The sequence below is a fragment of the Anomaloglossus baeobatrachus genome, chromosome 1 (assembly GCF_048569485.1).
Source record: "Anomaloglossus baeobatrachus isolate aAnoBae1 chromosome 1, aAnoBae1.hap1, whole genome shotgun sequence".
In the NCBI taxonomy this organism is placed as follows: Eukaryota; Metazoa; Chordata; class Amphibia; order Anura; family Aromobatidae; genus Anomaloglossus; species Anomaloglossus baeobatrachus.
Window position 1 is genome coordinate 259734815 of NC_134353.1, and position 14683 is coordinate 259749497.

Consider the following 14683-nt stretch of genomic DNA (forward strand, 5'->3'; position numbering starts at 1 on the left):
GCCACAGGCGCGTCTTTTGCCCCGGCCTTTGCAGCCGTGTGGGCACTCCAAGCTATCTCAGCTTGTCTGTCTGAGATTAATGCGGTCACACGTACCTCTGCTCCGCAAGTTGCGTCTTTGACTTCTCAGGCGTCGGCTTTTTCGTCCTACGCCATGAACGCCCTCCTGGACTCTGCTAGCCGTACAGCGGTAGCATCCGCTAATTCGGTGGCAGTCCGCAGGGCCATGTGGCTACGCAAATGGAAGGCAGACTCTGCTTCCAAGAAGTTCTTAACCGGTTTGCCGTTTTCTGGCGACCGATTGTTTGGCGAGCGATTGGATGAAATTATTAAGGAATCCAAGGGAAAGGACTCGTCCTTACCCCAGTCCAAACCGAAGAGACCTCAGCAACGGAAAATGCAATCGAGGTTTCGGTCCTTTCGGCCCTCAGCCAAATCCCAATCCTCCTCGTCCAACAGGCCAGAGAAGGGCCAGAGGAACTCTTATGCGTGGCGGTCTAAGTCACGTCCCCAAAAAACCGCCGGAGGCACTGCCTCCAAGGCGGCCTCCTCATGACTTTCGGCCTCCCCAAACCGCATCCTCGGTCGGTGGCAGGCTCTCCCGCTTTTGCGACGCCTGGTGGCCACATGTCCAAGACCGATGGGTGACAGACATTCTGTCTCACGGTTACAGGATAGAGTTCAGCTCTCGTCCTCCGACTCGTTTCTTCAGAACATCTCCGCCCCCATCTCGGGCCGGTGCACTTTTTCAGGCTGTGGGCGTCCTGAAGTCAGAAGGAGTGGTGATTCCCGTTCCCCCTCAGGAACATGGTCACGGTTTCTACTCCAGCTTGTTCGTGGTGCCAAAGAAGGACGGATCATTCCGTCCCGTTCTGGACCTCAAACTGCTCAACAGGCATGTGAGCACCAGAAAGTTTCGGATGGAATCTCTCCGCTCGGTCATCGCTTCGATGTCACAAGGAGACTTCCTAGCATCAATCGACATCAAGGATGCTTATCTCCATGTGCCGATCGCACCCGAGCATCAACGCTTCCTGCGTTTCGCCATCGGGGACGAACACCTTCAGTTCGTGGCACTGCCCTTCGGCCTGGCGACAGCCCCACGGGTCTTCACCAAGGTCATGGTATCCGTTGTGGCGGTCCTACACTCTCAGGGCCACTCGGTGATCCCTTACTTAGACTATCTCCTAGTCAGGGCACCCTCCCGGGTGGCGTGTCAACACAGCCTGACCGTCGCTCTGGAGACTCTCCAGCGGTTCGGGTGGATCATCAATTTCCCAAAGTCCAAGTTGACACCGACCCAATCACTGACTTACCTCGGGATGGAGTTTCATACTCCGCGATAGTCAAGCTACCGCTGGACAAACAGCTTTCTCTGCAGACAGGGGTGCAATCTCTTCTTCGGGGCCAGTCACACCCCTTGAGGCGCCTCATGCACTTCCTGGGGAAGATGGTGGCAGCAATGGAGGCAGTCCCCTTCGCGCAGTTTCATCTGCGCCCACTCCAATGGGACATTCTCCGCAAATGGGACAGGAGGTCGACGTCCCTCGACAGGAACGTCTCTCTTTCCCTTGCAGCCAAAACCTCTCTTCAGTGGTGGCTTCTTCCCACTTCTCTGTCGCAGGGAAAATCCTTCCTGCCCCCATCCTGGGCTGTGGTCACGACGGACGCGAGTCTGTCAGGGTGGGGAGCGGTTTTTCTCCACCACAGGGCTCAGGGAACCTGGACTCCGACAGAGTCCTCCCTTCAGATCAATGTTCTGGAGATAAGGGCAGTGTATCTAGCCCTAAAGGCGTTCCATCGGTGGCTGGAGGGCAGGCAGATCCGCATACAGTCGGACAACGCCACGGCGGTCGCGTACATCAACCACCAGGGCGGCACGCGCAGCCGTCAAGCCTTCCAGGAAGTCCGGCGGATTCTGCTGTGGGCGGAGGCCACAGCCTCCACCATCTCCGCAGTTCACATCCCGGGCGTAGAAAACTGGGAAGCAGACTTTCTCAGTCGTCAGGGCATGGATGCGGGGGAATGGTCTCTTCACCCAGACGTGTTTCGAGAGATCTGTTGCCGCTGGGGAACGCCGGACGTCGATCTCATGGCGTCACGGCACAACAACAAAGTCCCGGCATTCATGGCACGGTCTCAAGATCACAGAGCTCTGGCGGCGGACGCATTAGTTCAGGATTGGTCGCAGTTTCGACTGCCTTATGTATTTCCCCCTCTGGCGATGCTGCCCAGAGTGCTGCGCAAAATCAGGTCCAACTGTCGTCGCGCCATTCTCGTCGCTCCAGATTGGCCGAGGCGGTCGTGGTACCCGGATCTGTGGCATCTCACACGGTGGGTCAACCGTGGGCGCTCCCAGACCGCCCAGACTTGCTGTCACAAGGGCTGTTTTTCCATCTGAATTCTGTGGCCCTCAACCTGACTGTGTGGCCATTGAGTCCTGGCTCCTAGCGTCCTCAGGGTTATCTCAAGATGTCATTGCCACCATGAGACAGGCCAGGAAACCAACGTCCGCCAAGATCTATCACAGGTCTTGGAGGATCTTCTTATCCTGGTGCTCTGATAATGGTTTTGCTCCCTGGCCTTTTGCCTTACCCACTTTTCTTTCATTCCTTCAATCCGGAATGGACAAGGGTTTGTCTCTCGGCTCTCTCAAGGGACAAGTATCGGCGCTATCCGTATTTTTTCAAAAGCGTCTAGCCAGGCTTCCGCAGGTCCGCACGTTTCTGCAGGGAGTTTGCCACATAGTCCCCACCTTACAAGCGTCCGCTGGAACCCTGGGACCTTAACAGGGTGCTAACGGCTCTTCAGAAACCACCTTTCGAGCCGCTGCGGGTTGTCTCTTTATCACGTCTTTCGCAGAAGGTGGCATTTCTAGTGGCAGTTACATCGCTTCGTAGAGTGTCGGAGCTGGCAGCGCTGTCATGCAAAGCCCCCTTCCTGGTTTTTCACCAGGATAAGGTGGTTCTGCGTCCTGTCCCGGAATTTCTCCCTAAGGTGGTATCTCCTTTTCATCTCAATCAGGATATCTCCTTACCTTCATTTTGCCCTAATCCAGTTCACCAATGTGAAAAGGATTTGCACTCATTAGATCTGGTGAGAGCACTCCGGTTCTACGTGTCTCGCACGGCGCCCCCTGCGCCGTTCTGATGCGCTCTTTGTCCTTGTCGCTGGCCAGCGTAAGGGTTTGCAGGCTTCCAAGTCAACCTTGGCTCGGTGGATCAAGGAACCGATTCTTGAAGCCTACCGTTCTTCTGGGCTTCTGCTTCCTTTGGGGCTGAAAGCCCATTCTACCAGAGCCGTGGGTGCGTCCTGGGCATTGCGGCACCGGGCTACGGCTCAGCAGGTGTGTCAGGCAGCTACCTGGTCTAGTCTGCACACTTTCACGAAACACTATCAGGTGCATACCTATGCTTCGGCAGACGCCAGTCTAGGTAGGCGAGTCCTTCAGGCGGCGATTGCCCACCTGTAAGAGGGGGCCGTTTCGGCTCTTTTTATTGAGGTATTCTTTTACCCACCCAGGGACTGCTTTTGGACGTCCCAATTGTCTGGGTCTCCCAATGGAGCGACAAAGAAGAAGGGAATTTTGTTTACTTACCGTAAATTCCTTTTCTTCTAGCTCCTATTGGGAGACCCAGCACCCGCCCCTGTTCCCTTCGGGCTGTTGGTTCTTTTGTGTACACATGTTGTTCATGTTGAATCGTTTCTTTTGGTTCATGGTTTTCAGTTCTCCGAACATCCTTCGGATTGAATTTACCTTAGACCAATTTATAAGTTTCCTCCTTCCTGCTTTTGCACCAAAACTGAGGAGCCCGTGATGCACGGGAGGGTGTATAGGCAGAGGGGAGGGGTTACACTTTTTAAAGTGTAATACTTTGTGTGGCCTCCGGAGGCAGAAGCTATACACCCCAATTGTCTGGGTCTCCCAATAGGAGCTAGAAGAAAAGGAATTTACGGTAAGTAAACAAAATTCCCTTCTTTTCCCGGAAAAGTCTTTCCAGCGACATTCACTTCCAGTCTCTAAGCTGGCAGCCCTGTCTTGTTGCCCTACACTCTGACCTTCATTTGGTCTTTGTATTTCTGCATTCGTATTCTTCTTTTCACTTTCCTATGACTAAGGGTGTCTTTTTGTGCACCAGAAACGCATTGGGTGTCATCATGCTGCAATTTTTTTCAGTGTTTTTAACATGCTTGGAATAATTTTTTCCTCGCTCCTTGGAAGATGCTGTTCTCTCACTTCCTTGTTTCAATTTTTCTGCTGGACACCTTGCGTGAGGATCTGGCACCCATATGCTGCATAATAGACTGAAACTGCTATACACAGCGTGGTGAGCTTCTTACTTTTTTGTATTGTTTCTTACTCACCTTAAGCGGGCTTTACACGCTGCGATATTGGTACCGATATCGCTAGTGTGGGTACCCGCCCCCCATCTGTTGTGCGACACGGGCAAATCGCTGCCCGTGCTGCACAACATCGCCCAGACCCGTCACATGTACTTACCTGCCCAGCGACGTCGCTGTGACCGTAAAACCGCCTCCTTTCTAAGGGGGCGGTTCGTTCAGCGTCACAGCGACGTCACTGAACCGCCGCCCAATAGAAGCGGAGGGGCGGAGATGAGCGGGACGTAACATACTGCCCACCTCCTTCCTTCCGCATTGTGGCCGGGAGGCAGGTAAGGAGAGGTTCCTCGTTCCTGCAGTGTCACACGGAGCGATGTGTGCTGCCGCAGGAACAAGGAACAACTTCGTTATTGCTGCAGTAACGATATTTGAGAATGGACCCCCATGTCACTGATGAGCGATTTGCACGTTTTTGCGACGATGAAAAATCGCTCATGGGTGTCACATGCAACGGCATCGCTAGCGCGGCCGGATGTGCGTCACAAATTCCGTAACCCCAACGACTTTGCATTAGTGATGTCATAGCGTGTAAAGCCCCCTTTACTCTTTTATCTGGTGGTTTCGGGCCTGGGCAGAGTGGTTTGGTATATTTCATTTGCTGGTTTCCGACCCGAGATTCTCGCCTCTGCTTTTACATTTCTCTTGTCTTTTGTCTTCCGACCCTTGGGCACTGCTTTCATACATCCCACGGTTTCCTGTGTCCTCCAATGAAGCGATAGAGAAAAGAAGGTTTTGGGTACTCACCGTAAAATCTTTCTTGGAGTCGTCATTGGGGGACACAGCACCCACCCTTTTGAATGCCTCTGTTCTATTATGCCAGTCTGTATTTTAGTTTACATTGCTTCCCCTATTGCTTTCACACTAACTGATCAGCTTGGCTCCGGTTGGTGGGTATATTCTAGTGAGTAGGCGCTAAATTATTTATTGCCTAGTGGCAGCAGCCTACACCCATGATTTCCTGTGTCCCCTAATGAAGGCTCTGAGAGAGATTTGACAGTGAGTAACCAAAATCTTCTTTTCTATAAGCTAGGGTACAATTACCCCTGCAGTGTACACCGTTCATTTGTGTGGCGGTATCATGGGATCATCATTTAATGTCTGCAGTGTCACATACACCCGTTTACTTTTTTGAGCCAAATCTAGTTTAGTTTACTATAATTTTCTCTATCAAGGAGCGTTGCCTTTACAAAGCTCCACTTGCTCCTCTTTTTATTGTTTTTTTTTGTTTTCTTACTTATTATAATTACTACTCTCTACTGTATATATTATTAGGCTAAATGAACAGTAAAATGGAAAGAGTTTTTGCTGCAGGTTAATGGGTGTTTTTTTTTAGCTAGAAGTGAATGCAGCAAGGAGATTTATAGCTTATCCCTTTGTTTTTCCTATTCCTTTGTTATTTGCGAATACGAAATTGCTCTGATTAAAAAAAGATTGACATATCACCCTCCATAGTTTTTAATTTTAACTTTTTTAGTCTCAAATATTTTTGCATAGAAACACATTTGGGGAATTTTCAGAAGCTGGTATTTCAAACCACAGTCATCATAAATTGAAGCCAAGTGAACTTGTCAGGCTGTGTCTGGCCTTGCTCCTCTCCATTCAGCGCTTGTCGATTTTAGGGGAAAAAGCGATGGGAGCATTATAAAATCGAGAAGAGACAAGTAAACAACAAATTGTGCTACTTTGTGTGCAAAAAAACTACTTACTCACAGGCCTTGATTAAAGGGAATCTTTCACCAGGTTCTTGCCACCTAATCTGAGAGCAGCATAAAGTAGGGGCAGAGATACTGATTCCAGCAGTGTGTCACTTACTGGGCTACTTAGTGTAATTTTGATGAAATCACGGTTTAAACAGCAGGAGATTATCATTAAAGGATTACTTGGCGTGTTGTCTGCTAGTCCAGCATATTCATGAGCTCTGTATAACTGATAGATCTGCAGAAGAGAAAGCATTGATTTTATCAAAATGACAGCAAACAGCTCAGTAAGTGACACGTTACCCTGCAATCAGGGTCTCTGTATGTACATTAGGCTGCTGTCAGATGGGGTAGCAGAAACCTGCTAACAGATTCCCCTCCTTTTTGTATGCGTTGCGTGTTATTCAATGTAAATGGGAGTTTTTGTCGCTTAAATGACTGTTCTGTTTTCTTTCAGAAATATTCTTACCTACACCTGATGGCTTACTTGTAAATCTTCACGAGAGCTTGGGGGTAAGAATGTTTTGGTTTTTTTTTTTCTGATGGGGTGATTGGCAGCTGACTGTTGTAAAGCTTGGCACACCTTTTCCTGTTGGATGCTAGTCACATATTTACACTAAGCCAACTTCTTCTGGGAACTGTATATTAATCAAAAAAGTTCATGGAGCCTCTGTTAGGAGTCTCGACACAGAAAATAGCCAGATATCCCTCTGGGAAGGACCTAGCCAAGGAGTGGCTCTTTTTAGGAGACCACCATAACCACCATATTAAGTGGCTCTTTTAGTCAGTATCCAACTCTTTGACAAGTTTAAAGATACGACAAGGGAAATACAAAGGCCAGGTATCCATCCACAGACAGCTGTTTCAGGGTATTGCCCCACATCAGTGTGGAGTAGGATTCTGGCCAGGTGGGAGCAATGCCTAGTAGACTGCAAATCAAACATGTCCATGGAGCCTCTGTTAGGAGTCTCGACATGGAAAATAGCCAGATATCCCTCCAGGAAGGACCTAGCCAAGGAGTGACTCTTGTTAGGAGACCACCATACGCACCTGGTCTCCTAAAAGAATTACTAGGCATTGCTCCTACATGCCCAGAATCCTACTCCACACCGATGAGGGGCAGTACCCCGAAACAGCTTTCTGTGGATGGATACCTGGCCTTATTTCCCTTGTCATATCTTTAAACGCGTCAAGAGTTGGATATTGACTAAAAGAGCCACTCCTAGACTAGGTCCTTTGCCGAAGGGATATCTGGCTATTTTCCGTGTCGAGACTTCCAACAGAGGCTCCATGGACTTTTTTGATTTGCATACATCCTAGGGGGAAATGCACCTAGGATTTCACTGTGTTGGGCGCCTTTGCTGGCTGCCGGCAATGTTTTCTCTGGCTGGTCTCCCCGAGATCAGTGATTGTTTTGTCTTGTGGGAACTGTATATTGTGAGCTTTTGTCAGTTGATAGTTTTACTTCATAGTGATCAAGCACCGTAAATATATGGTGATTGTTTCTGGGTCAACTGCTTGACTATTAGACACTTCCAGGGACTGACTTTGAGGTTAAGACAGATGCGGTCTATTACAACTTCTGTTTTCTATTTTGCTGGCTTTATAGTGCCTAATGAGCACTATGTAGAGTGAAGAAGCATTGGCACTGCTGATGCTTTTATAGGACCTGACATCACGTGAGAGCTGGGTTTCTACCCAGCCTAGCAGACACAGATCAGCTCTACCAGTGACTTGTCACACCAGTGGACTGTTTTACCCTGCAACTGGTGCTCCTTCAATCTCTTGTACCACTATGTAAAATTAAAGGGGTGGTCCACTACACAGCATAGTGGCCACACATCGATGTAAAGCTCAAAAAGAAGGCTTTTCTCAAATACCTTGTGTAGTCAATTGTGCTTCTGAGTGGTGCTATTGCGGTTCGCTCATACTCATCACGTGACCTCCGGGCTTCATGACCTCTAAGATCCGGTGATGTTACATCAACTTCCAGTTGACCTGACACCACCGAGGCTGGCCCCAGTCTCCCTGAGTGACCGGGGGTGTGGGCGGCGTTACACCACTCATCACAGCCCAGCATGTCGCACGCTCCTTCCTTCGCTGCAGAGCGCCACAAGCAGAAGTGATGCTGGTCTGTGACGAGTGATGAGACTTCCCCACTGCACAGTCACTCAGGGAGACTGGGACCCGCCTCGGTGATATCGGGTCAACTGGAAGTTGACGTGACCTCACCGGCTCTCAGAGGCCATGGAGCCCGAGGGTCACGTGATGGGGATGAGCAGAACGCAATAGTGCCGCTCAGAGGTACAATTGACTACACAAGGTATTTGAGAAAAGCCTTCATTATGAGCTTTACATCAATGTGTGGTCACTATGCTGTGTAGTGGACCACCCCTTTAACATTCTATAAAACGTATTAAAAAAAAAAAAAGTCCCCACCACAAAATAATCAGTTGTTTCTTTCTCCTCTAAAATACTTTATGTTGTTGTTGTTATACATGTAACAAAAAACTACACATATTCAGTATCCATATGACCATAATGGCCTGAAGAACTCATTCAACTGGTTTTTGTGAATCTTGAACAATAAAACATAAAGCGAAAATTTACTTCTGATGCAGTCTGTCAGGTATGGCTCTGGTGTCCATGAGTGAAATAGAGTTCTCGGCACTACAATTCTTATAAAAGATAAAGCCTGATTACTAATGTTTTTTTATGTCATTGAGTACTGAGTGTTGTTACATGGTTTTCTGCCTAGCTTATCAAAGATCTGTTGACCGCCTTACCTGGCATGTTTACTTGCACAAGAGAAACTCACAGTGCTCTTGGGCCCGCTCTTCAAGGAGCTTTTAAATTGATGTCTCCCACTGGGGGAAGAATATCAGTATTCCAGACTCAGCTGCCGTCCTTAGGAGCTGGCCTTCTGCAATCCAGAGAAGATCCGAACCAAAGATCCAGCCTAAAGGTACAATGTCCATTACGTAGATTTTATGGTCTCACAAATTTTTGTGGTTGTGAGAAATGTAAAACTAAAATCCCACATAGAACTCAGTCCTTATCCCACGCACAAAATTGTGGAAATCTTAATTGTTCAACCTTTCGGACACTTTTTTTTTTTACTTAAATTCCTGTATTGGGAGGTAAAATTATTTATAATTGGGCACCAATAAAAATTGTCTAATGGGAAATTTGTCTTTTTCTGAGCAACTGTTAGTTAATTTTTGAGCAAAGACCATATCAAAGGTGAATGTGCAGGACAATAAAGAGTTTGTAAAAGGAAAATAATGCACAATTTTTAAAGAAACCCAATTGAAAAAATACTTTTAGCTTTATGTAAAGAATTAAAAAGGTGGACAACCGACAACCACTTTTAGACCCCTGTGGTGGTAATGATGAATTGTGGTGGTAATAAATTATATTTCTTTAAGGTGATGGGAGGTAATTTCCACAATCTATTCCTGCATGATTTTTTCTTTATTTTTTTTTTCAGGGGATACAGCACTTGGGCCCCGCCACCGATTTCTATAAGAAGTTGGCTTTGGATTGCTCCGGACAACAAACCGCTGTGGACTTGTTTCTTCTAAGTTCTCAGTATTCTGACCTGGCATCACTAGGTTGGTCAATATGTAGCAGTGCGGGGTTTTTTTTCTGCCTGTGATTGTAAAAGAATACACTGGTAAAGGGGGCAATCCCTGACCTTATTGTTGATGAATTAGATCCTCAATGTCAGTTCTTTGAGGATCAGAGTCCCAACACCACTACCTGTCAGCACTACAGAAGAGAAGCAGCTCTGTGCATTAATATAGGAAAGACCGTTGTACTCCATGGTTGTAATGAATATTTTTCCTTTCGTCACGACAGCACCCACGAGAGAGGGATCCGCCCCCTTCAGGACAGGAAACCTACAGATAAAAAAGGGGCAGTTCCCCTCCCTCATCAGTTGGTTTCCTGTCCTGCATGGAGAGGAACCTGCAGTGCCTGGGTCCTGTTGAGTCCGTGCGGTCTCCTAGGGAACGGCGGAGCTCTGGATCCGGAAGCACGGTCGGTGGAGCTCCCCTCGTGGACTCCGTCCTCCGGTGCACCTCGTCCTCTTTCTCCTGCCCGGCTTTGCCTCCGGGAGATATGGCGCCTGCAGCAGGGTGTGCTTCTCCCAGACGTGTGCGCGGCAGGGGGGGCCCTGCCGCGTCGAAGGTGCACGCTTCCCTGCTGAAGTGACCCGGATGTAATACAGGAGCTCTTCCGGGGGAGCGGCCGGAAAGGTTCCTAGTGAAGCCCGTGGTCCCCTCCATCCGGGCCGGTCGCTGCGGTGCGGGTGAGTACATGGCGGTCGGGCCAGTGCCTCTCCCTGACGCGGGCCTGCGTCTTCACCGCCTGTGTGGCCTATGCGCTGGGCCTGCTGCGTCCAGCGTCGGTGTCCGAAACACTGTGCTCCTGCTTTTGCGGTTCAGGGGGGGCTCGGCTGTCGATCTCTGCCAGCCCTTCCCCTGCCCTTCTGTCCGGGGATTGCTCCCCTTCTCGGTCAGTCCCTCTGCCGGCGGCGTCCCTCCTGCTGTGCTGTGGCCGGCGTCATGGTGGTGTCTGCCCTGGGGTGTGCGCCGGGGTGCCCTCTGGGTCTGTACTCGTCTGTGCCTCCTGCCTCTGGGCTCCTGGGCCCCTGTGTCCTCCTGACTCCTGGGGCCTCCTGGCCTCGGTGGACCTTGGCCCTGTGGTCCTGGCCCCTGTGGCCGCCTGGCCTACGTGGCCTCCTGGTTCCGGTGTCCGCCTGGCCTCTGTGTCCTGGCCCTGGCCTCTGTGGCCTCCGGGCCTGTGTGGCCTCCGGACCTCTTGCCTTCTGGTGGCCTCCTGGCTTCTGTGGCCTCGGGCCTCCTGGCTTCTGTGGCCTTCTGGTGGCCTCCTGGCTTCTGTGGCCTTCTGGTGGCCTCCTGGCTTCTGTGGCCTTCTGGTGGCCTCCTGGCTTCTGTGGCCTTCTGGTGGCCTCCTGGCTTCTGTGGCCTTGGGCCTCCTGGCTTCTGTGGCCTCGGGCCTCCTGGCTTCTGTGGCCTCGGGCCTCCTGGCTTCTGTGGCCTCGGGCCTCCTGGCTTCTGTGGCCTCGGGCCTCCTGGCTTCTGTGGCCTCGGGCCTCCTGGCTTCTGTGGCCTCGGGCCTCCTGGCTTCTGTGGCCTCGGGCCTCCTGGCTTCTGTGGCCTCGGGCCTCCTGGCTTCTGTGGCCTCCGGGCCTCCTGGCTTCTGTGGCCTCCGGGCCTCCTGGCTTCTGTGGCCTCCTGACCTCCTGGCTTCTGTGGCCTCCTGGCTTCTGTGCCCTCATGGCCTCCTGGCGTCTGTGGCCTCCGGACCTCCTACCTTCTGTGGCCACCTGGCCTCCTGGCTTTTGTGGCCTCGGGGCCTCCTGGCTTCTTGGCCCTTCTGCCTGTTTGTCTCGGGGCCTGTTTGCTTCGGTGCCTGTTTGCGGTACCTGTTTGCCTCGGGTGCCTGTTTGCCTCGGGTGCCTGTTTGCCTCGGGTGCCTGTTTGCCTCGGGTGCCTGTTTGCCTCGGGTGCCTGTTTGCCTCGGGTGCCTGTTTGCCTCGGGTGCCTGTTTTGCTCGGTGCCTGTTTGCCTCGGTGCGTGTTTACCTCGGTGGTGCCTGTTTACCTCGGTGGTGCCTGTTTGCCTCGGTGGTGCCTGTTTGCCTCGGTGGTGCCTGTTTGCCTCGGTGGTGCCTGTTTGCCTCGGTGGTGCCTGTTTGCCTCGGTGGTGCCTGTTTGCCTCGGTGGTGCCTGTTTGCCTCGGTGGTGCCTGTTTGCCTCGGTGGTGCCTGTTTGCCTCGGTGGTGCCTGTTTGCCTCGGTGGTGCCTGTTTGCCTCGGTGGTGCCTGTTTGCCTCGGTGGTGCCTGTTTGCCTCGGTGGTGCCTGTTTGCCTCGGTGGTGCCTGTTTGCCTCGGTGGTGCCTGTTTGCCTCGGTGGTGCCTGTTTGCCTCGGTGGTGCCTGTTTGCCTCGGTGGTGCCTGTTTGCCTCGGTGTCTGTTTGCCTCGGTGCCTGGTTGGCCTCTGTGCCTGTTGGCCTCTGTGCCTGTTTGGCCTCTGTGCCTGTTTGACCCCTGTGCCTGTTGGCCTCGGTGCTTGGTTGGCCTCTGTGCCGGTTGGCCTCGGTGCCTGTTTGGCCTCTGTACCTGTTGGCCTCTGTGCCTGTTGGCCTCTGTGCCTGTTGGCCTCTGTGCCTGTTGGCGTCTGTGCCTGTTGGCCTCTGTGCCTGTCTGGCCTCGGTGCCTGTTCGCTCCGTGCCTGTTGGCCGCTGCGCCTGTTGGCTGCTGCGCCTGTTTGGCCTCAGCGCCTGTTGGCCTCTGCGCCTGTGTGGCCGCTGTGCCTGTGTGGTCTCGGCGCCTGGGTGGCCTCTGCGCCTGTGTGGCCTCGGCGCCTGTGTGGCCTCTGCGTCGGTGTGGCCTCTGCGCCTGTGTGGCCTCTGCGCCTGTGTGGCCTCTGCGCCTGTGTGGCCTCTGCGCCTGTGTGGCCTTCTGCGCCTGTGTGGCCTTCTGCGCCTGTGTGGCCTGTGCGCCTGTGTGGCCTTCTGCGCCTGTGTGGCCTCCTGAGCCTGTGTGGCCTCCTGAGCCTGTGTGGCCTCCTGAGCCTGTGTGGCCTCCTGAGCCTGTGTGGCCTCCTGAGCCTGTGTGGCCTCCTGAGCCTGTGTGGCCTCCTGAGCCTGTGTGGCCTCCTGAGCCTGTGTGGCCTCCTGAGCCTGTGTGGCCTCCTGAGCCTGTGTGGCCTCCTGAGCCTGTGTGGCCTCCTGAGCCTGTGTGGCCTCCTGCGCCTGTGTGGCCTCCTGCGCCTGTGTGGCCTCCTGCGCCTGTGTGGCCTCCTGCGCCTGTGTGGCCTCCTGCGCCTGTGTGGCCTCCTGCGCCTGTGTGGCCTCCTGCGCCTGTGTGGCCTCCTGCGCCTGTGTGGCCTCCTGCGCCTGTGTGGCCTCCTGCGCCTGTGTGGCCTCCTGCGCCTGTGTGGCCTCCTGCGCCTGTGTGGCCTTCTGCGCCTGTGTAACTTCTGCGCCTGTGTGGCCTCGGGGCCTCCGGACTTCTGTGTTCAGGGCCTCGGTCCTCGGTACCTCCTGGTCTCGTGCTCCTTGGTTTCGTGCTTCCTGGCCTCGTGCTCTGGGTCTCGTGCTTCTTGGCCTCGTGCTTCCTGTCCGCGTGCCTCTGTCCCTCGGTGCCTCTTGGCCTTGGGCCTCTGTGCCTCCTGGCCTTGGGCCTCTGTTCCTCCTGGCCTTGGGCCTCTGTTCCTCCTAGCCTCGGGCCTCTGTGCCTCCTGGCTTCGGGCTTCTCTGCCTTGGCTTCGGTGCCTCCTGGCCTCGGTGCCTCCTGGCCTCGGTGCCTCCTGGCCTCGGGCCTCTGTGCCTTGTGCTCCTGGCCGCCTGCCTCTGTGGCCTCCGGGCCTCTGTGCTTCCTTGCCTCCTGGCCTCCGGTCTCTGGGCCCCCTGGCTTTTTCTGGCCTTTGTGGCTTCTGGGCCTCTGTGGCTTCCTGACCTTCCCGGCCTTGGACCTCGGGGCCCCGTGCCTCTGTGCCTCCGGACCCCCTGCTTCTGGGCCTCCTGGCCTCGGGCCTCTGTGTCTCCTGCCCTCGGTGCCTCTTGGCCTCTGTACCTCTTGGCCTCGGTGCCTCTTGGCCTCTGTGCCTCTTGGCCTCTGTGCCTCCTGGACTCTGTGCCTCTTGGCCTCTGTGCCTCTTGGCCTCTGTGCCTCTTGTCCTATGTGCCTCTGGGCCTCTGTGTCTCCTGCTTCGGGACTTCGTGGCCTCTGGGCTTCTGTGCCTCTGGGCTTCTGTGCCTCTGGGCTTCTGTGCCTCTGGGCTTCTGTGCCTCTGGGCTTCTGTGCCTCTGGGCTTCTGTGCCTCTGGGCTTCTGTGCCTCTGGGCTTCTGTGCCTCGGGGCTTCTGTGCCTCGGGGCTTCTGTGCCTCGGGGCTTCTGTGCCTCGGGGCTTCTGTGCCTCTTGGCCTCTGTGCCGCTTGGTCTTTGTCGTCTTGACCCTTGTGCGTCTGTGCCTCTTGGCCTCTGGGCCTCTTGGCCCTTGTGCCTCGATGCCTCTTCCTTCTTGGCCTCCGTGCCTCTGTGCCTCTTGGCCTCTATGCCTTTTCGCCTCTGTGCCTCTTCGCCTCTCTGCCTCTGGGTCTCTGGGCCTCTGGGCCTCGGGGCCTCTGGGCCTCTTGGCCTCTGGGCCTCTGGGCCTCTTGGACTCTGTGCCTCTTGGACTCTGTGCCTCTTGGACTCTGTACCTCTTGGACCCTGTGCCTCTTGGTCTCGGTGCCTCTTGGTCTCGGTGCCTCTTGGGCTCTGTGCCTCTTGGGCTCTGTGCCTCTGTGCCTCTTGGGCTTTGTGCCTCTTGGGCTTTGTGCCTCTTGGGCTTGGTGCCTCTTGGACTCTGTGCCTCTTGGGCTCTGTGCATCCTGCGCCTGTGCTTCTGTGCCTCGGGGCCTCTGTGCCTCGGTCCCTCCTGGTTGTGTGGGCCTGTGTTCTCCTCCTACGTCTCTGGGTCTTGCACTTTGGTGCTTGCTCCTTCCGGCGCTCCTGCCTTGCGCCTCTGCGGTCTTGCGCCTCCCTGACCTTCCGCCTGGCCTGGCGCCTCG

General features: G+C 53.8%; 1 protein-coding gene across 3 annotated transcripts in view; it reads left to right on the forward strand.

Annotated features, from left to right (window-relative positions):
• SEC24B (SEC24 homolog B, COPII component) overlaps positions 1-14683 on the forward strand; it is a 153133-nt gene that overhangs the window by 82647 nt on the left and 55803 nt on the right. For all 3 annotated transcript variants that reach the window (XM_075349283.1, XM_075349292.1, XM_075349302.1), the window contains 3 exons: positions 6555-6610; positions 8856-9062; positions 9588-9711. In XM_075349283.1, the coding sequence (XP_075205398.1) occupies positions 6555-6610; positions 8856-9062; positions 9588-9711 (387 nt within the window). The remainder of the gene's footprint in view (positions 1-6554; positions 6611-8855; positions 9063-9587; positions 9712-14683) is intronic.